Source organism: Pecten maximus, unplaced genomic scaffold, assembly GCF_902652985.1.
Source record: "Pecten maximus unplaced genomic scaffold, xPecMax1.1, whole genome shotgun sequence".
Lineage (NCBI taxonomy): Eukaryota > Metazoa > Mollusca > Bivalvia > Pectinida > Pectinidae > Pecten > Pecten maximus.
In genome coordinates, this window is record NW_022979772.1 from 1 (window position 1) to 21,863 (window position 21,863).

The 21,863-nt window shown below is 39.7% G+C and overlaps 3 protein-coding genes across 3 annotated transcripts; 2 read left to right on the top strand and 1 right to left on the bottom strand.

The window, feature by feature from the left end:
- The first annotated feature begins 7,216 nt into the window (after nucleotides 1-7,216).
- On the top strand, nucleotides 7,217-17,976 carry LOC117319189. The gene is made up of 4 exons (XM_033874026.1): nucleotides 7,217-7,321; nucleotides 15,881-15,973; nucleotides 16,555-16,776; nucleotides 17,536-17,976. The coding sequence occupies exons 2-4, from the start codon at nucleotides 15,930-15,932 to the stop codon at nucleotides 17,591-17,593; spliced, it is 324 nt and encodes a 107-aa protein (XP_033729917.1). The 5' UTR covers nucleotides 7,217-7,321; nucleotides 15,881-15,929; the 3' UTR covers nucleotides 17,594-17,976.
- LOC117319188 lies at nucleotides 12,244-15,493 on the bottom strand. Its single transcript, XM_033874025.1, has 2 exons — nucleotides 12,758-15,493; nucleotides 12,244-12,609 (listed from the first exon to the last, which is right to left on the bottom strand). Exon 1 carries the CDS (start codon nucleotides 15,086-15,088, stop codon nucleotides 12,851-12,853), a length of 2,238 nt encoding a protein of 745 aa, XP_033729916.1. The 5' UTR covers nucleotides 15,089-15,493; the 3' UTR covers nucleotides 12,244-12,609; nucleotides 12,758-12,850.
- Nucleotides 17,977-18,108: 132 nt separating the features above from the next.
- LOC117319187 lies at nucleotides 18,109-20,981 on the top strand (the record flags this gene model as incomplete). The annotated part of the gene is made up of 3 exons (XM_033874024.1): nucleotides 18,109-18,254; nucleotides 19,608-19,846; nucleotides 20,742-20,981. Coding segments are annotated over exons 1-3 (625 nt in total), but the record flags the coding sequence as incomplete, so codon positions are not given.
- Nucleotides 20,982-21,863: the final 882 nt, after the last annotated feature.

Genomic DNA, 21,863 nt, shown 5'->3' on the forward strand with positions numbered 1-21,863 from the left:
AAAAGAGAGTGGAGGTACTTCACTGCTTTCAATCCTTTTGACCGAGTCAACAAGTAGGTAATTTAGCTCAACTGTTCCGTGTCCAAAACGTTTATATTTTGTTATTTAGGTTTCTTATTAATTTTCCCAACTTACCTTACCCCAACCTATCTAGAGATGCCGACAGAACCATTTATGGCAGTACACAACATGTACCTTTTCAATTGTTGTGTCCCAATAGTTGTGAGAAAATCACATAAAAGTATTACTCTGCCCAGACATTTTGTAAATTCTGTCCAGGCAGAATGAATAGCATAAATACTTTCCCTCTCATGTCCTATATACGCTTCCGTACTAACTTAAACACTCAAACGAATCAAGGCGATTTTTAACGTTACCCGAAACAACCCAGTAATGGCTTATTAATTAACCGAAACGGCTACACTGAGCATGTGTATGTATTACAAGTCCCTGCATGTGGTCTCTCGTGAGCTCTTGTCAATAATCAATCTGAATTCTGTAACATACATTTATAGTAATTTCCGAAAAAAGACGATTATGGAAATGACACGTCGGTTTCCATGATCGATATTATCACATATATATATAGTATATGTCATTGTATAAAGTGTGTATATGTTGCTATGTCAAATGTACAGATGGAACCATACGTATAAAAAAGTAAAATAGTAATAAAATATATTAACACACCATATACCAGTAATACAATTCACGAGTTATGGTATTGTACTCGCAAATGTATTGAAAATATAGAGTGAAAATGATACAAAACCACGCTATGCAATACATGTGATAACTGTGAAGACATGAGGAAACTTTTAAAATTTATCCAACTGAATGGTCAGCAAAATATGAGAACAATAACCCGCCCGGTAACAATTAGTGACAGTACATTAACAGCTCGGCTGAGATCGCTGGTCAGTTTGGCCAGACTATTTTGTGCAGCTATGCTCCGTGATGATTTTGTAATTAGATTTACCATAGTTGATAAATTGAAAACTTGTTAATGTTGTTCAACTGCTCGGTCAGGAAGCCGAGGGATCCCGTTAACTTCTGGAGCAGGTAGCTCTGTTTAAATCAAGAGTACGCGGTGTACGCACCCTGGCCTAGTCGAGAGGTTGCACGATACATTTCCTTGATTAACGACGTATGTTTTACGCCATTTTCGTCCAATAACTGCAACTAATGATTACCTATTCTCTTCAAAGTTTGTAACAACTAACAAGGTTAAATGCATCAAATGGTCGACTACGTTTGGTTGCTAGTTTTATTGGAATTTATTTTGCGGAGTTACGGTCCCTTGGTTTACAAAAAAAGTAGTTCTGAAAGGGGAGAATTTTAATTTCACGGACTTGCTTGTTTTATGCTTGTACTTTCAATTGCCCAGTAATATTTGCTTGTCAATTTCCAACTTGCTTTACCTGCATATTGTTTATCTATACTACGTGGTTTACTCTGCTTTTGGTAGCTCTACTTGGACTACAGTAATAATCTTAATTGTTTTGAATATGCGTCATAAATAAATATTACATTGTATATTATATTAAATATTCTTTATTCATAGGGCTCAAAATGGATTCAATTCTTTCGGATCTAGGACTTGGTGATTTGGCCGAGGATTTTAGATGTCATGCTGTAAGTGTTATCGTGCCTGTCCGATCACGAACTAAATGAACGTTAATACCATTTCCAATGCTTCTTTTAAAGTATTCCTCCATATTTTCTAACGTAACTTTAATAACCATGACTGTGATATGCTTTATGTACTTAAGCATTGATGTCCTTTTTAGCTCTTCTGGACCGAAGGTCCGATGTGTTTATGACTTGACAAGGCGTCCGGCCTCTGTCCTTTTGTCAACCATTTCTTCAAATCGCTACTACTCATAAAGCCCTGAGTAGATTTTAACCAAATTGGGTCAGAAACAGCATTTGAAATATAGCCCACAAGTGGCCGGAAGGACGGGGTCCAATAAGGGAAATAGAAGTAATTCCTTCAAATCGTTTCTAGTCATAAAGTAATTAATGGATTTGAACCAAATTTTGTCATAACATCCATAAGCGAAGGGGAACAGATTTTGCATCAAGGATGGCCCTGACCTGAAGGGGCGAGAGAGGAAGGATCTCAATGGGAGAAAAAAGTTTTGCATACAAACAATGGGACATTATTAATTGCTTATTTGTCTGTCTTAATATAGGAAAAAATCGTTGTATATACTTGTTTTTTTTATTAATTGTGTGTGTTAATTTCACCATAGATATTGCCTAGAGACGTCTTACTTTTTTCTGACGAGGATTTCCTGCTGTTAAATATCACAAAGATCGGCGAAAGAGTAAGGCTACGTGAAGCATGCAGAAATCAAGTGAAAGGTGAGTTTATATTACTATGCCCATAATCAAACTGTGTCGATATTGACAACTTTCTGGTTGCTTCCAATTATGCATGCCTAGAAAGTAATTTCTTAATTTTGTTTCAAAACCAGTTTGTAGTTATCAGGGTGCTTATATGATGTTTACATGTAGTATGGTTCTACAATACGGTACTACTACCAGTAAGGATTATCACGGTAGCCAACGTTGTACCTAAGTTCAACTTCGGTGCTAATGTAAAAGGAGTGGGAAAATGCACGGTCAGACCGGAGTTTGAACCAGCGGACCTTCAAACACTAGCCGGATGCTCTACCAATTGATGTATCTGTTCGTCGATGATCGACCTTGTCCAGTTCCGCTACACGAAATTCAAAGATTTTCCTTAAAACCGCACTGGAACATACACTAACATTAAGCGTACACTTCCGTGCATATACGGTGCTATCCGCACTTTCCTGAAAAAAAACTGCCAGGATTTCAGATATTTCGAACCTCTGATTGCACAAAATGCATCCGTCATTCTCTAATCGTGTCGATTGACGGGTGATGGGGAAGTGTCGTATACTGACTAACCTAGCATGAACGCAATCCTGTGAGGCACCATCATCCACAATTCTACCCGTGAAAGCTTTTCATAGGGGACTCCCATTTTACCATCCACCCTGTCTACTCACCCTGCTTGCTTTTCCTGTTTGCTCAACTTACAGACTTTTGCTTACGCTTCTCATCTTCGAAACTCCGGAATGAAGCTTAGCGGGACTCTGAACTTAATTACATAGGCTGAATTTTTGCGAATGCTTATATTACATGTGGACGCTTAGTATATATGCAAATAAAAAATCAGTATGCTCTTGCATGTAATACTTTGTCATATAACCAGGTTCTGGACCGTAGTAACGCCGCATGGCGACCGTCAGACAGTGGCAGTTGAAGGTACATCTAGCTCTACGGTGTTACTATGGCACTACCGTGATATATATTAGAAAGAATGCAGCTTAACCTGGAGCAAAACCTGAACAAACCGCCAAGTTACCAGAGGAGTACTGTTGTGGTACCAGATATATCGTGCCATATCATGGTTATTCAATTAGTACCGCATCAGTTGTAGCACTCATGAAACTATTGGTTTTCCAGGTAACACGAATTTTTCCCGCAATAAAAACAAGTAGTATCAGTTTGTCCGATTGTCCGAAAAAATGGTACATTGGGGTTTTGAGGAAGGCGAACACAATGGTACGACTGCGGGGGTTTTGGGGACTTCTTTGATGGTCCCCCATCACAATTAGCACTTATGTATTTTGATTTGATTTTAAATAAATGAATCTGAAATAGTGATTTGAAATAAATTTTCTTTAGGAGAGACGGGGGAAACACCGAAGCCAATAGTCGAACGGATCAGAAGTTTCCAAGAAAAGAGAAAAGGGAAGGTACATGTAATAACATATTTTTCATCGTTTATTTGTTGTTTTCTGAAAATGTGCAAAATTCGTAAAATAAGTGTGTACAGTTCATGTCATATCTTCAGAAGCTCGTCTCAAGTTTTCAAAGTTAGTTCGCCAAGGTTCAAAATAATGAAACATAACAAGAAAAAATACTGGTACGCTAATGATGATAAGTTAGTTTCTATTAATGTCATTATTTTAATACAGAAATCTCATGCCAGTGTCAGTGTTGGAAACATCGCACGAAGGATTCCTCCTGGTCACGGAGGCAAAAGGTGGAGGGAAGTATCATGTAGATTTAGAGAAAGGCAATTCTTTGAGTGAATTGACTGCAATTGTATCGGAGAAATACTTCCCATGTGGGGTAAATGAAATATCAAAATTGAGACTTGAGGACATGAACTACTTCGTCGCCACATTCACTGGAAAGGCTTTGCCACAATCACTATCAAACGGACAAACATTCTCACTGGGGGGCTTCCTGGATGAAAATCAGACCAGCCCAGTGAGACTCTATTTGCATACGCAAAAATTGCAGGTAAAGTTTCCAAATATGTGTCGCTTAAGATGTCATTTAATAATATCTCAGAAACCCTGTGCCGATTTGATATCGAACATGTATCACCATCGAAAGATTATTTGGAACTAACGAAATAGAGTTGCTAAAAGTTGTCTTCTGATTTATAAAATAATCCATTATCAAACTGGCACTCGTTGATTCACATCTTACTTGATGTCACAAGTACGTTATTTAAGCATTGCACTGCATTCACAGGCAATATGAATGACAACTCGACAAAGGCAAATTCATTGAAGCGCGCAAGCACTTCGTGTAGGATTTGTCTTTGTACAGTTGGCATTCATTACTGCCTATTAATGCCAACTGAAAGCGGTTCAATACTTATATTTACAATTTGTAAAATCTGTTTATCTCTTAAAAAATAAATTATAATTTCTATTTCGCAGCATTTGGCTCAAATAATGTATTTATCTTGTATGCTTATTGTATGAATAGAACAACCATCGCCCGGGGACAGTCTGTAGTATCTTACGTAACAACTATGACGTAATAATAATAATGACGTCAGCAATCGGTCAATGACATTAATGGCCCTATGAATGCCAATTGAATTTGGCAGGGTTATATAGAGGCAATGCTATGCAATGGTAAATAAAACGTGATGGAAAAGAAATATCAGACATGGGTCTGTTTCGTAGACAATAACATCTCACCTTCCTGTAAGAGTTCGACTGGTTTGCACTCGAAGAGCCTTTTGTCATACTCATTCACGATTGAAGATTTCATTTTCTTTTACATTTAGTCCATTCGTTATGCAGGATTATATCTTTTCAGAAGACTATTAACTATGTTTTCCTGAATATATTACACTCATTGCTATTCAATATGAAATTTATTAAGCTCGTTTGATAATTTGATATACCACTCGCCTAAACACATGCAAGTCAAATTATTTAACTAGTTTACTATATTTCATATTTTATTCTTTATTGTCTGTTTCCACAGACTGAAGAAGGAAGTTCAGGCACCTCTAGAACAACGACTCTCAATGATTCGGAAGACTTTGAGGCAACTGACACACCAACAATTTCCTTCCGGAGGAACAGACTGTGTCTGGTAAGATAACTCATATGAGATTTGCTTGATTAAAACGTTCTGCTTACATGACCTTACGCACAAGAAGTTCTACAAATAGATGATATCGGTTGGTTCTCGTTGGATATATCATACATTTAACACAAATGAAATAAATAAAATATATCATTTCTATCAATTGCATAGACCTGAATCTTCTATGAAAAACACATCCTATACCAACACGACAACTTACATCATCACTGCAGGAGTACATTTACTTGCAAAAAGGACATTTGTCCAAAGACTAAGGGGTTTTTGTGACTCATAATTAATGTGCAAGGATTCTTATTAAAAAGGTTATTTCAATTCAAATGAACCAAACACCTATTTGTGAAACAAGTGTCAGATTACTGGATTGCGTGATTGCTTTAAATTTTACTTTAATTTATATACTTCAATTTGAAAGTAGTATCCATATTATTTCCTGCTTATCTTGTGATTGATTTCGTAGTATCTGAAGCCATTTCTTAAATATGAGAGTCGTTAATTCTTCGAATCAATGCCACCATGTGCAAGATGTCGACAGAGACGTTGATAGTAGACTTTGCTAAAACATTTTCTTAACAATGAAAACATGTGTAAGAATCGAAATTAAACACAGAAAAAAAAAACCAAAAAAAACCCACAAAAACAAAACAAAATGAGGTTGAAATAATTTTTCATTAAAAGATAAAGAAAGAGTATAAGACTCTTTCATGACCAGGGATGTAAGATAGGGAAACCCGAGGCTTTGCCGATTGTTTTGCCAAATAAGAAAACCCTCAGGGTGGAATTTCCCTATCTTAGACATTTGGTCGCGAAAGAGTCTTTTTCTCTCATATCAACTACCCGAACAAGCTCAAAATCCATGAAAATACGTTTTGACTAGCTACCATTTTGAAAACTAGTCAAAATACCTGTGGGGTTGCAATTTGTAAAAATCAAACATTTCACCTTTGACCCCAGTGACCTTGACCTTAATGAACCTCGTGGTGTCAATTCTGGGGTTATCCTACATCCACCCACCAAGTTTGGTAATGATCGGACCAAAAATCAGAAATTTTACCTTTGACCCCAGTGACCTTGACCTTAACCTGAATGAACCCCTTAAGGGCAGTTCCGGGGTCATCCTACATCCACCCACCAAGTTTGGTGAAGATCGGCTCAAGGACCTGGGAGGAGTAGTGAAACAAACAGACAAACATTTCTCGAATTATAGTATGGTTTCAACTTTTCCCTTGAGATTAAGTATACTCCATACTTGCAAGTAAAGTTTGCACAGAAAAAATAATCTCACCTTTCTTATGTTTATGGTTAATTTTTTGTGAAAGGTTTTAATTTGATCACGCCATCGTTTTCTCTTTCCGGCATCAGAGTTTACCGTGTTCGTGACATCACGTCATTGTTGAGCCATGGTGACGTCACGTCGCGTGATGTGGTATGTAAGATAGATTTTTCTTACATAGCCTTTTTTACATGGACTAATAGAATCTATCACCCCTGTGTTTTGTGGACAGGGATACCTACTACTATAAAAAATCAGTCCCGCCATTTATGACGTCATTTATGACGTAATAGCGCGTGTGAGCTGTCTTTTCCCTACCCCGGGAAAAGACAGTTATCTTTTCCCTACCTAAAACCGGAGTGCACCCGTGAGGTATGGGAGAAAAATTCTATCCAACATGACGAGCTATGAGAGAATAAGCAATTACAGCCACCCTTTCTAAAAGTTTTTACAGTTTATGCTCATATTTCCTGTCTTTGTATTGTAGAGAAAAAGGAAGAATGACAAAGGATCTGATGATGCCATTCCTGGGCCATCGTGTTCACGTGATGACGACATTCCAGGACCTTCTTCTCAAGGATGATCAGTTTGGTAAGCATTTGCATTTTTAGTTATTTCACGTCTTCGATTAAAAATGTACACTATAGGTCAAGATATTTATATATTTCTTTAGGTGAAATATTTAGATTAAGAAACTAGGAATGCTAAATGAAAGTACCCGAGGATATCCCCTTTCAAATGGAGTTAATTCGTGGTTAAAGTGTAGTAGGACGAGTCGGGGCTCCGGGCGTAACACACACCGCTCCGGCTATTAGTATGTCCCGAAGTCCCGCATCGCCTAGTGTTATCAACCCAGGTTCGGTTAGGTTCTAACACTTGTCGGATATTGAAGAGATAACAAACTACATGATTTTAAAGTTAATGATATTTAATAAGGGTCGATGATTATATACAGATGAAAATACGTTCACACACAAATAACTATATACATGTATATTACATCCGCCCACGGACCCCTCCCTTGGTCATGATCTTACAGGAGCTTGACTCCCGCGCCACCTAACATTATGACCCTGCCTAAGCTTACGTACCCCTCTGCTACCTATCCAGCTAAGCGAAGGCCTGTTGAAATGTGGCACACCTCCGGAAACAAATCCGTTCGACTGCCCACTGAGCGAGCCAGACACCCGAATATATACCCGAGATTGCGCCCCAGGCATGCTCGTGCGAATCTATTTATAAACAGCTACAACTGGATAAGCGACAATAACAGGGTCAGCCAGACATGACCTGGCGACGTCACAATCCCCTCGATCGTCGTCGAGCTGACTGGTAACAAAATAATATAATATCTAATACTGTACGTTGTTTTTACGATGCTTAGTTTTAATCAGTCCCTGAAATCCTCTCCTACTACACACCTCCCTTCTTTAAAAAACCGAGACACTACTCTGACTTCCTAAATATCAATATCCACCCCAAAAAATATTTATATACACTCTATGTACAGGTTTTATGATTACAATATACCGACTGTTCATATTAAGATACACAGTGCTGCAATTAATGTATGAATGTCATTCTCAATCACGTGTCACATAATGTCCGGAAATACAATTGGCTTCTCTTCCTTTGGCTGTCCTCGTCCCCTCGTCCGTACATAACCGGTTGTGGTCGCACCAGTGGTTCTTAGGATCACATCCTCATCCCGACATTGATACACAGGAGGGGGAATGATGCCAACACCCTCCTCAGCCACCTGGCGACGCCGCTCCTGGCTCGCAACCTCCCTGGCTCTCTCCCTCCTTGAGTTCATGGGCCCACTAGGCATCAAACTCCCTCCTGTGGGGATGTATTTCCTATTTTCCCCTGTCACCACTCTCGATTGCCTGACCGCCTCTCCTGCTTCCTCCTTTCCAAGTTGATGTTGCCGCATATAATGTCGGAACAGTTGTTGTTTATGTATATGAAAGTGCCCACACCTTCCACACTGAAACTTGTCCAGTTCTGGAAGGTGTATGGCATTCCAATGAGTCTTCAGCTTCTTATAGGTATTGTACAACCTCCCCGTTGTGGCACACACCTCCACTGGACACACCATCCCTCCCGGGACCCATACTGCCCTGACATCATCATCCAAACCTTTAAGGTCCTCATCCGCCACCATAAGATTGAGTATATCCATCCTGCAATTTTCCAAACAATTATGTTACAAACTAACAAATATTACAAAAAACAAGCACTTCCTGTTTACTCTATGGGGAGAATATCACTTTGGGTTTGACCACCCTCCCAGCCCTTGTCCGAACAGGTGAGTACACTTCATCTGGGGTGTTCTCACACTCCAGTTCCCTAGAAGTGTCAGGGGTATCTGAGGCGGGAAAACCCTCCAACTGTGGACCAGGGGCGCTAACCCCTTCCGCCCAACAATCGGGAACAGATACCCCTTCATAAGGCTTTATATCATCCACATGTATGTGGCATTTTCTACCCCCAGGGGATTTTTGAACCTCGTACGTGACCTCTGATACTTTCCCTGTAACCTTATATGGCCCAGTCCACCCCAGCCCCAGTTTATTATTTAAACTTGGCGGGTACCACCTCCAGACAAAATCCCCTTCTGTATATTTCCTTGCTTTCAGACCCCGGTCATAATAATTCTTCTGTCTCTCTGCAGCCTTACCCAAATTCACCCTTACAGTACTAAAAGCATCTCTCATAGTGTTCTGCAGCCATTCCACATACACATTTGGACATTGTCCCCCCTCACAAGTATCTGGTCCTCCCACAACAATATCCAAAGGTAGAGTTATTTCCCTTCCCAACATTAACAGGTTAGGACTGCACCCAGTGCTGCGCTGCGCAGAAGATCTATAGGCCATTGTGATATAAGGGAGATGATCGTCCCAGTCATCTAGATGTTCATTCACAAACATGGACAACATTTGCAGAATAGTACGGTTAAGTCTTTCCACAAGACCGTCTGATTGGGGGTGATAGGGGTTGGTTCTTGTCTTATCTATCCCCAGTTTCTTACAAAGGTGTGAAAATAATTCCCCCTCAAACTCAGGACCCTGGTCTGTATGTATCTGGTTAGGGACCCCAAATCTACCAATGAATTCAGTACAGAGTTTGTCCGCTACAGTAAGAGCTGTGTGATTAGGGACTGCATATGCTTCCACCCATTTCGTATAATAATCGCTGACTACGATTATGTAAAGATTGCCATTCTCTGTCTCTTTCAGGCCTCCAAGAATGTCCAAAGCTATTCTGTCCATCGGCTTAGATACTTGGTCAATAGTGGGAGTAAGCGGTGATCTCCCCTTCCCAGGTCCTGGTTTGCGGCGTGCACACTGTTCACAGGTTTTGCACCATCTTCCTATATCATCACAGTAACCTGGCCAGAAAAACCTTTTCCGCACACTATCGATGGTCCTGTCTCTTCCGAGATGACCCCCAATTCTCGTATTGTGTAGATGTTTGAGAATCTCCTCCCTCAAGTTCTGTGGCGCTATGATCTGGAAATGGTCCTCCGCCCCCTGTAAACAGAGCAATCCTTCCCTAAATACCAACTGTTCCCACATCTGACAGTATACCCTGACTTCATACGGATAGGTTCCCATATCCTTTCTACAGGGTTTATGGATCAAATTAGACTTTAAGTTTATAACTTGTCTGATTGAAACATCCTCCCTCTGCCACTGTTTCAGCTGATCAACCCCCCAGCTTTCTACCCAATTGCTCTCTTCTACTGAGAAAAGCCCACCTTCAGTCTACCTGTCACACCATCAGATAGCGAACCATCTTCGTGGGAGACCCTCCCCACCCTAGAGCCCCCTTCTTCTGATTCCTTTTTGACTACTGGCCTTGTTATCTTCCCTGAACACTGTGGACAATCATTGCGCTTACACGGTCTATTTGGTCTCCTGGATAAGCTGTCTGCATTAGAGTGCTGAGCCCCAGGTCTATGTCTGATTTCACAATCAAACATCTCTATGATTGTTAACCACCTAGCCAGCATTCCTTCAGGATCTTTGAAATTTCTTAACCAAATAAGGGATGCATGGTCTGTTCTTACTGTAAACCTCTTGCCTAACAGGAAATGTTTGAAGTGTTTGAGAAATGTTACTAGAGCAAACAACTCCTTGTGGGTTGTGCAATAGTTTCTCTGTGCCCTATTTAAGGTTTTACTGGCATAGGCTATCACCACTTCCTTCTCTCCCTGTGTCTGTGACAGTACGGCTCCTACCCCTGTATTGCTGGCATCTGTGTCGAGGATGAAAACCCCTTGGTTACTGGGATAGGCTAAGACTGGAGCACTAGTTAGGCGTACTTTGAGTTCGTTGAATGCCTGAGTGCATTCCTCCCCCCAATGAAATGTCTTCTTTTTCTTTGTCAGATCTAAGAGAGGGGAGACAACTGTCGAAAAGTCGGGTATAAACCGGCGGTAGTATCCAGCTAGACCCAAAAAGCTGCGAACCTCTGAACAGTTTTCTGGCCGGGGCCACTCCATCACTGCTTTAACCTTTTCAGGGTTACAACTTATGCCAGCTTCTGATACTATATGCCCTAGATATTCTACCTGCGTCTGGAATAAAGTGCATTTCTTAGGTTTCAATGTCAAATTTGCTTTCCTCATACACTCAAACACCTCTGTCAGATTTGTCATAGCCATGTCGAAAGTTGACCCAAACACGATTACATCATCTAGGTAGCATAAACATTTTGTCCACTGCAGACCCCCTAGTACCAATTGCATCATGCGCGAGAATGTTGCCGGCGCATTACACAACCCAAAAGGCATGACTTTAAATTGATAGAGGCCCTTGTGAGTTGCGAACGAAGTCTTGCTCTTGTCTGATTCATCCATACTACATTGCCAGTAACCGCTGGCCAAATCTAGGGTACTGAACCATTTAGCCCCATGCAACGTGTCCAGAGCATCATCTATAAGGGGGAGTGGAAACGCATCTTTCTTTGTTACAGCGTTCAATTTGCGATAATCTACGCAAAACCTTACTGACCCATCCTTCTTTGTTACCAATACTACTGGGGCAGCCCAGGGACTTGTACTAGGTTCTATTATCCCTTTCTCTAACATACCCTCCAGCTCCCTCTTTACCACCTCCTTTTGAGCAGGTGCCAATCTCCTTGGGGGTATCTTTATAGGTCCAGCATCCCCTGTGTTTATGTAATGCTTTGCTACATCTGTCTGACCTATTTTCCCTTCAGGACTTAAAAATAAATCCTGGTAGTCCCTTAATAAAGTCCCTACTCTTCCCCTTTCTTCTGTGGTAAGTTTATCAGATGTTCTATCTAAGACTTGTTGTAAGTGAGGAGGAAGTTCTGAGGCCACCTGTTCTGGTCCACTGTCTATATTATAGACCTGTTCAACCGCACAGACCTCCCCTATATATGTGTTCTGTTGTAGAGTTATGGGCCTTGATGTCATGTTTATAACGGACAAAGTTACAGGTTCCTTAGCTTCACCTGTGGAGGCTATTATTGTTCTGGCTAACATTAAGTTCTTCTTGGTTATAAAGTTGCCGGGCTCTACTACACCTACTCCTTTCCCTACACTACCATCTACATAACCAGGGAAATATACTTCAGAGTGTTTAGGGATCACTGTAGTCTCACCAACCCTAATCCGGGCACACTGAACCTGTTTACCTGAGGTGATTTCTACCCGACACCCTCCTAACTTCAGTGTACTGGACCCAAAATGCACCTCCCCATCATGTGCCTTCAGAAAATCAATCCCTATAATACCATCATGCCCCTCTATGTTTGCAACCACCGTGTCAAACTCATAATAGCGGCTCCCCACCTTGAATGTTAACATAGCCTTTCCTAAAACTTTTAACCTATTGCCAGACGCAGTTGTCAGCCTTAGGTTACAGCTTCTCAACTCAGGCCTCACTGCCAGTTTACTGTACATATCCGGTGTAATTATAGAAACCGATGAACCTGAGTCTATCAGACAATTCATCCTGGTACCACTCACTATTGTTTCTATATACAGACTAGGCTGAATAGAATTAAGCATCACTATTGGCCCTTCTCCCTCCTCCTCAACTACCAACTGGGCTGAATGTCTGGGCCCGACCCCAGCCCTGTCTAGTTTCCCTGTCCCTTTCCCTCTTCCACTTCACTCTCCCCTTTGTTTTTACAGTCATACGACATATGGCCTAATCTCCCACATGCATAACACACCACCTGACTTAGATCCCTTCGCCCCCTTTTACTATTTCTGGCATTCCGTTGTAACAGGGTTTTGTTCAAGTTCTCAAACTGTTCTAACAATAAAGTTTTCAATTCATCCCCCATATTAGAAACAGGGCCACCCTTTTCTGTATCGGTCTGACTCACAGATTGTACATTGTGGAGACTTTGCATAAGTTCCTCCTCCCTGGGTTTCCTACTGGAGACCCCATGTCTATTTTGAAAAGACTCATGTTCTATTGCCCTGCTAACAGCCTCCTCCAGGGTAGTGGGATGACTAAATTGCACATACTTCTGCATTTCATAACTACCCAGCCCCTCCACAAACTGCTCAATAGATCTCCTTTCTACCTCCCTTGATGACAAGTCCGGAAAAGCTAAAGTAGACAAGTTCCTTAAGGCTTCTCCATAACCTACTAGGGACTCCTTCCCTACCCTCCGCCTACTTCTGAATTCACTCCCATGTGCATACTCCCGGCCAGGGGGTGAAAACCTTTGTATCAGGGCCTGCTTTAACTGAACATAATCACTACGCTGATTAACTGATAGTTGTGACAGGACATGAACGTCATTTCCCCTTAGACACATAGCCAACTGTTGGGCCTGTTCATACCCATCCCACCTATTCCACTGCGCTACATGCTCAAAATGGGTAAGAAAATCCATAAAATTGACCTTACGACTGTCAAAAGCTTGAGGCTCCTTCTCTTTCCTTCTCGGTACTCTACCGTAAGCTGAATTATCTCCCCTTGGACCACCCATTTCAAATCCTAATGTAGGTCTACTTTGGTCACTGTAGGGTAAGCTCCCCTCATTAGGCCTCATATATCTTGATTGTACCCCCACTGGTGTATGAGGTGCTGTTCTATTACCATAAATATAGCCAGGTGCCTGATATGGGGTTGACCTTCCCAATGACCTTAACCCTTGCAACCCAAGACTATCCCCAGCTGGAAAATAATCCTGTGGACTACAATGTAAATCAGGCTTTGGAGTACTAGTTATCTTTGGAGATGGTATTCTATCAACATATGAATCAGCAAAAGTGACCCTGGGTCCTATTCCAGTAGAAAAACTTGCAGTATTTCCATAATTAAGGGTATCAGAGCTAGTTGGGCCTAAGTGATCTCCTGTTCCTACACAATATCCCAGAGAGTTGTCTGACTCGCGGCTAAATTCCCAACCACTCTGCGTTTGCCTGTCATACTCCCCAGAATCTAAACAATGACTGTGAGAGGCACCTGACTGGTCCTGAGGGATATGTCTATCTCCGGCCCTTTTTTCCCCCTGGTACGAATGTGCCAAATCTGACAACAGGTGGGAAGTCCGAGTATCCTCCAACCCTGTATGCCTTCCCTGTTCCTGAGTATCATCACCCCTTAAATGAGGACTCTGCCTTTTCTCTGACCCCCTCTGCCCCTCATGTGGCTGAGTACAAGTATATTTTAAATGAGAGCTCTGAGTTTCCTCTGACCCCCTCTGCCCCTCATTTGGCTGTGTACTAGCATATCTTAAATGAGAGCTCCGAGTTTCCTCTGACCCCCTCTGCCCCTCATGTTGCTGAGTGCTACACAACCCTGAATGGGAATTTTGGGTTCCCCCTGGTCCCCTCTGTCTCTCAAAGGATAGGGCACTGCCAGATACATTTGCATCTTCTGGTCCCTTCAAGGCCCCCTTTCCCTTTGATCTAGCTCCCCCAAAACCCTCTTCCCTATGTATGGAATTGCTGTACTGTGTCTCTGATATCATGAATCTATGAGCACTTATGTCCGGAATGGGAAAATTGAAATTATTCCTCAACTCATCACTGAAATGTATACCACTATCAGCTGGTAAGCCTGTATGTCTATGACTTATGTCTGGCTCAAAAGGAACAAATGATGTCAAGTTAGTTAGCCCTACATTTGTCCCAGGAATAGTACTGTTCATACCCATATTCTCTGTAGGTGTTGACTCCCTTTCTACTACTACCATTATATCATCAGGAACAAAGTCCCTGGAACTATCCTGTACTAGGTGACTAGATGATGGAGACATATTTTGCTCATTCCTGTTAGCTATGGGCTGATCACCCCGGTTATTACCTGCCCTCCTAAATAACCTCTCCCTCATATTTCCAAAGAACCTCTCCATATTGACAAAGGAAAATACAACAATGAAATATAAGATAATGTATATATACAATAAGTATCTCTCCAACAACCGACAGTTTCAATTGGTCACACGGCACCAGTCTGTAGTAGGACGAGTCGGGGCTCCGGGCGTAACACACACCGCTCCGGCTATTAGTATGTCCCGAAGTCCCGCATCGCCTAGTGTTATCAACCCAGGTTCGGTTAGGTTCTAACACTTGTCGGATATTGAAGAGATAACAAACTACATGATTTTAAAGTTAATGATATTTAATAAGGGTCGATGATTATATACAGATGAAAATACGTTCACACACAAATAACTATATACATGTATATTACATCCGCCCACGGACCCCTCCCTTGGTCATGATCTTACAGGAGCTTGACTCCCGCGCCACCTAACATTATGAAGTATGAAATATTTCAGACAATTGCGAACTGACTTATACATATCCCGTTTTATTACCTTTCATCTTTGGTGTATCCGATGCAAACAGTTCCTGTTAACGCTACTTCTCCGGAATAACTGAATGACCTTTTATCAAATGTTATACATAGGATCACCATGGTTCTGAAAATTCAAATAGCCAATAGGCAATCTATCTAGATATTGACATAGACATTTCTTTTTTATACCTTTTGTAGTCTTCATAAATATGTTTTTCTGTCTTTGGTAGGTGACACAGATAAGTAAATGGTGGGTTTCAAAATACCTCTGCTTGTGATATCATTATCACGGATTGTGAATGCATTTTCTCTTTGTTAACTTTATGTAAAATACTTCCTTCAGGCAACGTGCAGCTTACGCGATTGAGATTTCAGACAGCGAAGATGAGGATATGGAAAAGGCTATTCAGGCTAGCCTTGAGGAATTCAGAGGCGGGTAATGTAATTTTATTCGATACCTTTCCTTATGAAACTTAAGCACAGTTTCAAAATTCATCCGCATAATACATATTCTGTATAAACAATCATATAGGCAAAGATTAACAAACGTTTTGGAATATTTATTTATTGGTATACCCGAGGAACAAAGTGACTCTGACCTTTGGTCAACTAACTTATGGTTTTATTTTAATTAACATATAATTTTAAAAAAGTACTCAAAATTTTGCTTTGACGTTTGTGCAGAATGACCTTGAGCATAATTACCCTTTACTTTACACCCGCATAAGCATTTTTTGTAAATGGGACATTTTGAGTTTATTTGTCTGCTAACGAAATCACCAAATTATGATAACAGTCTTTTTTTAAATAACAGTCATCTTCATAGGTGAACTTTTGATAATTACTTATTTTCTGTGTAACAATATACAGTTTAACGTTTTTACCATGAAATCCTAGAAGGACGAAACAGCTGTATGATGCAGTTTAAATCATTTTTCGACCTACTGTGTCTATTACTAAATTTAAAAGGTGCTGCATATGTGTGTGGTACGTCATCGTTCATTTAATTTTTTGTAGACCTAAAGAGGAGAAAAGTTTGGACCTTATATTGAGTGAGTTTTGTGAGAAAAACTTAATTCAAGAACAAACCAGGATATTAGTATACCGAAGACGAGTCCTGGAATCCGCCTTCAAAGCTTTTGCGAGACCGTCGTTCCGACCAGAAGGCAAACTAAACATCAAATTATGTGAAGGGGAACTTGGCGAGGACTATGGTGGTCCTAAAAGAGAGTTCTTGAGGTATGTGTTCATTTAAATAACACCTTGTGCAAACATCTGCAGTATTCATTGATTGAAAGATAAACAAGATATTGAGCATCTTAAAAGTCCAACACCATAAAAACCCATCTTGATCTTAAAACATTATTAATTTAGTTTTTCTAGAAGGACAAAACAGCTGTATGATGCCATTTAATCCATTATTCGGCATACTGTATCTATTACTAAATTTAAAAAGGTGCTGCATATGTGTGTGTTACGTCATCCTTCATGCGTTATGATGGTTTCTGGCTACAATAAGGCATGCGGTACATGTATATATTAGATATATTTCGAGACGCTGATTGTCGTTGATATAATTTCCATCCTCTACAAAAAAATACACAAACTGAAATAGTTTTGACAAAATAAAACCAATTTGAAGATATCGTTTTTCTTGCAAACCACAAACTAGCTATTATAGTCGACTTATTGGACATGTTCAGCATGCTACCTAGTTGAATGATTGCTTCAATAACGAAGTCAAAAGTATTTGTAAAAAATTTGGTCATGGACATATGTCACTGACGTTATTCCAGTATTGTCTTCTTGAAAACAAAAGCTAATAACTGAATTTGGAAAAAATGAATGAAAATGTTGAGTAATACGAAGAAAACCCAGTCTGCGAAAACGAACATTATATGTAACTATTTCGAACTGAAAGCGTGTATTCAATATTTGATTGTCTTTCTAATCTTATATGGTAAACTTACACTGTGTTTTACTATTTGAATTTTCCAGACTTGCACTTGAAGAATTGTCTAATTCAAATATGTTTAAGTGGCGAAGAAGGAAATAAAATCTTCAACCACAACATTGAACGCCTGGAGCAAGGACATTTCAAATTAGTTGGGCTCTTGGTCGCCCTCTCCTTCGTCCATGCTGGTTCAGGACCGCATTTCCTGAACAACAGTCTGTATGACCTGATGACAAATCTTCCAACAGACTTGTCGGAGTTCAAAATAGAAACTCTGCCATCTGACGACAGAGAGATGTTGCAAAAGGTGTCTCCAATTTTCAATTTATTTCTAGCTTGGTATCTTGTAAGAATGTAAGAATGTTGGTACATAAAAGAGCTGATCAAAATAATCTTGAAAGATTTCTGAAAGAAAAAACAAATTTGATGAAGAACACATGTAATGTATACACGGTATTTCTAAAGCCGACCTTCTGTTAAGTTTTCACTGCAGGCTCTAAAAAAGACGCCCATAATGATTCTAATTGATTCGTGGGACAATTCAATGAACAGACGCGTTTTTGTTAATTTCTGTTTTTTTCTAAATGTACAAATTAATGTGTTATCAGCTTCATACAATGACAACCCATGACGACAGGGACAAATTCCTGCACCAGTATGGAGATAAACTCATCGACCAGGGTTTCGGAAATCCATACAATATGTCAATTGAGAACAAGGACAAGCTGTTCAAACAGATAATAAAACAGCTAATCTTTTTCAGGTAACTTCATTCTCAAAATAGCTTTCACGGCCCTTCCGTAATCTTAAAATTTGGTGTCATAGATGACGGATAACTACTTTGTTAATTTCGCGTGGGTAACCTACGAGGGTGAGTTAATAAGTAACCAGCCTAACTTATTTCCGGTTGACATCCACCTCTTCTTTTTCGGTGTAATTGCCCTCTAGTGTGATGCACTAAGACCAACGGTGTTAAAGTTCCACCAGTCCAGAACTGAAAAGTTAGGGTCCTTTCCATTAACCCACTCCTCAACTGCCATTACAACTTCTTCGTCAGACCGGAAATGACGTCCACGGATATCATTTTTTCAAGTTTGGGAATAGGAAGAAGTCGCTTGGAGCTAGGTCAGGCTAATAGACTGGATGTGGTATTAATTCATACCCGTTTCGCTCTACAGCATCCATTGCAACTTTGCAAGTGTGGACTCTCGCGTTGTCCTGATGCAGCAAAACACCTTTAGAGAGCGCTTTTCAAGGATGTCGGTTCTCAGCTGGTCTAGCAAGTTTGCATAGTACACTCCAGTTATTGTACTTCTCTTGGATAAAAGATTATTGAAACGGTACCATGTGAAATGCCTAATGCCTGCTGTATTTCTTCCACCTGAATTCGCCAGAGTATACCAGATCCCGAACTTTCTTACATATGTCTTCGTCGGTGGCATCCAGTGGGCGTTTACAGCTAAATTCATCTTCTAAAGCCATTCTACAGCGTTTGAATTCCCCTACCCAGAATTTAATCTGAGTATAAGATGGTGCAGAAGACCCGTAAACATCGGCTAACTCGCCGTGTATTTCCTTGCCTGTTTTATCTTTTAAATACAATTGCCGAATTATAGCACGTACTCAACTTTAGATGAAAAGCATGCCTTTGCATCACTACCCTTGTTTGACATTCAATATCTTATCAAAGAATGACTCGATACGCGTGAAATTTTGTACCCAGGTATAAAACATGCATAGAAACAAGACATGAAAATTGTGACCGTCTTGGTCAATCGAAAATGGATAGGCTGGTTATTTATTGACTCGCCGTCGTATAATGCGTCCATTGAAACAGATCACAGGAAATACCATACCCTAAACAAAAGTGTGAATGCCTGTGAACCTACATGATGTATATGTAATTGAATTGTTTATATGCATGTTTATTGTGATATATGAACCTTAGCGCAAAAATCCGTTGTTGTACAATTTTTACTTTTTAAAAGGCCTTGACATTTTTATCATGCGTTTATTAGATCTAACCTAATTAGCCTTTTGTGTATAAGAATTGACATGCGTGGCTTGTGTGATCCCAGCAATTATCATGAAATGTGCAATTCCTATTGATATATAGGGAATCTTCCGAAATCAACCAGTTTCAGAAGGGAATGAATGAAGTATGTCAGTTTTGGGATGTGGTGGTGGAGAATGCTCAAGCATTCAAAGACGCGTTCTGTACGTCCCCTACTCCATTCACCAAAGACAGCTTCCTTGCGCTTTGCAAGACCACGTTTTCAGAAGTTGGCTCAAACCGTAGGCGTGAGGAGCAGGACACGCAATACGCCTGGGAGATGTTCTTGCTTGACATAGAAGGTAAATTTATAAAAAATGTCGTTGCCATTTGTCTTACTTACTTGTGGACCATATTTCAGTTTTAATTTTTTCTTGCACGGATACCGGAAAGGCGGGACATATGCGTTGCTTTTTCTATGGTGGTGGTGATGTCTAATGTTTGGTTAAAAATGAAAAAAAAAATCGTGCTATCTGTTGATAATGATGATTTAATCTTCCTTTTTTCTCTTGAGACAATTCATCATGTTCACAGTTAATTGAATTACTGAGCAACTCATCGTCATTCAGTATACAGTATATCAATTATATTGTTAAACTGTACTTATTTATGCGTCAATTCGCATGGGAATTCTACGGAAACGTATTGCTGCCACATCAGTTTTTTTCTATCTCGAAATTTCTAGTTAGTATTTCAAAATTTCGACTTACTACAGGGTAACTCGACATTTCGAGATAGAAATAAACGATATGGCAGCAATACGCTTCCGTAGAATTCAGATCCATTGCGGTGGATTCTACGAGGAAAAAGAAATCAAACCTATTCGCAGTCGTAAGAGCACAAAGTTATCGCATAATATGAGTAAAACTAATGATAACGAAAAATGGCTCCTGAATTATTGAATGCCCCTTAACATTTATATCTTGTATTCTTTATGTAAGAATGAATGGTTGTTTGAATACAGGAAAAAAAATACTTCATGGGCTTTAAAGCGATGTGGGATGTTATAGTAGAAATAAGCTTGCCTACATTTCAAATAAATGCACGAAAGAAAGACATGTAATAGTTCATAGTATACAAATCAATCTGCCAAGTCATTAAGCAATGCTAACTTGAATTGGTCCAAATATATTTGCCATTTTTTGTGTTTACTTTTACTTTTAAATGTTAATGTAATAACATCTGTGTATTTTGTAGAAAAATGTGTGGATGTTTGCTTTTCGGAGCTCCTTGTATTTATAACGGGTGCAGATAAACCCCCATGTCGTGGTTTTCAACAAAAAATATCCATTGCCTTCTACGACCAGGAGCCGGGGGTGAAACGAAATCCGTTTTCATCTACTTGTTCCTTACAGCTATCATTGCCAAGGAACATACAGGATTCAGACATCCTTAAAGAGCTGATGTTGACCGCCTTGAAGGATTCATATGGATTTGGTAAGATATAGGCAGGTTTATCTGCCTGTATTCTAAAAAAAACTTACAAACATTTCTTTCGGATTGTAAGATACATTTTGATGTATGGATGACTTGTACTGTTTAAAGTTATATATGATTTACCTGTACACCATTAGTTTTATCTGTTTATTCATGCCAAAAAGTGTTAGTTATCTTTGATAAGAGGGAAAATATCATGAAAATGCCAAGAAAAGCAATAACTGTTACTTGACAGACATTATAAATATCGCTATTTGTTTACATTCTGAGTGAATTCATTGTATCTTTACATTCTGCGTTACGAAATTATGGATATTCATAAGGAGAGACCCAGTATTGTCACGTGTTAAGTACTCGGGGTGAGGAGCGTGCTTGTTTATTTACTTTATTATTTATTTTTATTTATATGCTAGATTTTGAAATTTGGTTGATTTTTGAATGACGTAGAGGTGTTCTTACAACCTTCAATTATTACCCGATTAAAGCCTGGGGGCACACGTAGGGGTGTTTGAGAAAATATACATGTAATTGTTTCACGGAATCTGGCGATATTTATTGTTTCATATATACAATAAAGATTACGACATATAAGGCTATCTATAAATAAACGGGACAACTATCCATGTCTTATCTTGCGATCAGTGACGAAGTACAGGTGCCCGTCAAGTTTACCACGGTACACACTATACAATATAACTACAACATTGATTTACTATATCTAACTTTACATAATGCTATACTAAAGAAGAGTGGTATGCATGTTATAAATAGAATTATAACCTAAAGAGACGAAAGAGAATGAGATGACGTCATTACTCTGGCGCTATTACATGTAATATTTCCTACTGTTAAGTTTGCTTTTTATCTTAAAATGCAATAAAA

Coding starts and splice junctions, on each gene's coding strand:
- LOC117319189 (XM_033874026.1), top strand. CDS start 15,930: ATGGAAAAGGCTATTCAGGCTAGCCTTGAGGAATTCAGAGGCGG. Junction 15,974..16,554: donor CTTGAGGAATTCAGAGGCGG/GTAATGTAATTT, acceptor AATTTTTTGTAG/ACCTAAAGAGGAGAAAAGTT. Junction 16,777..17,535: donor CCTAAAAGAGAGTTCTTGAG/GTATGTGTTCAT, acceptor TGAATTTTCCAG/ACTTGCACTTGAAGAATTGT.
- LOC117319188 (XM_033874025.1), bottom strand. CDS start 15,088: ATGGAGAGGTTCTTTGGAAATATGAGGGAGAGGTTATTTAGGAGGGCA.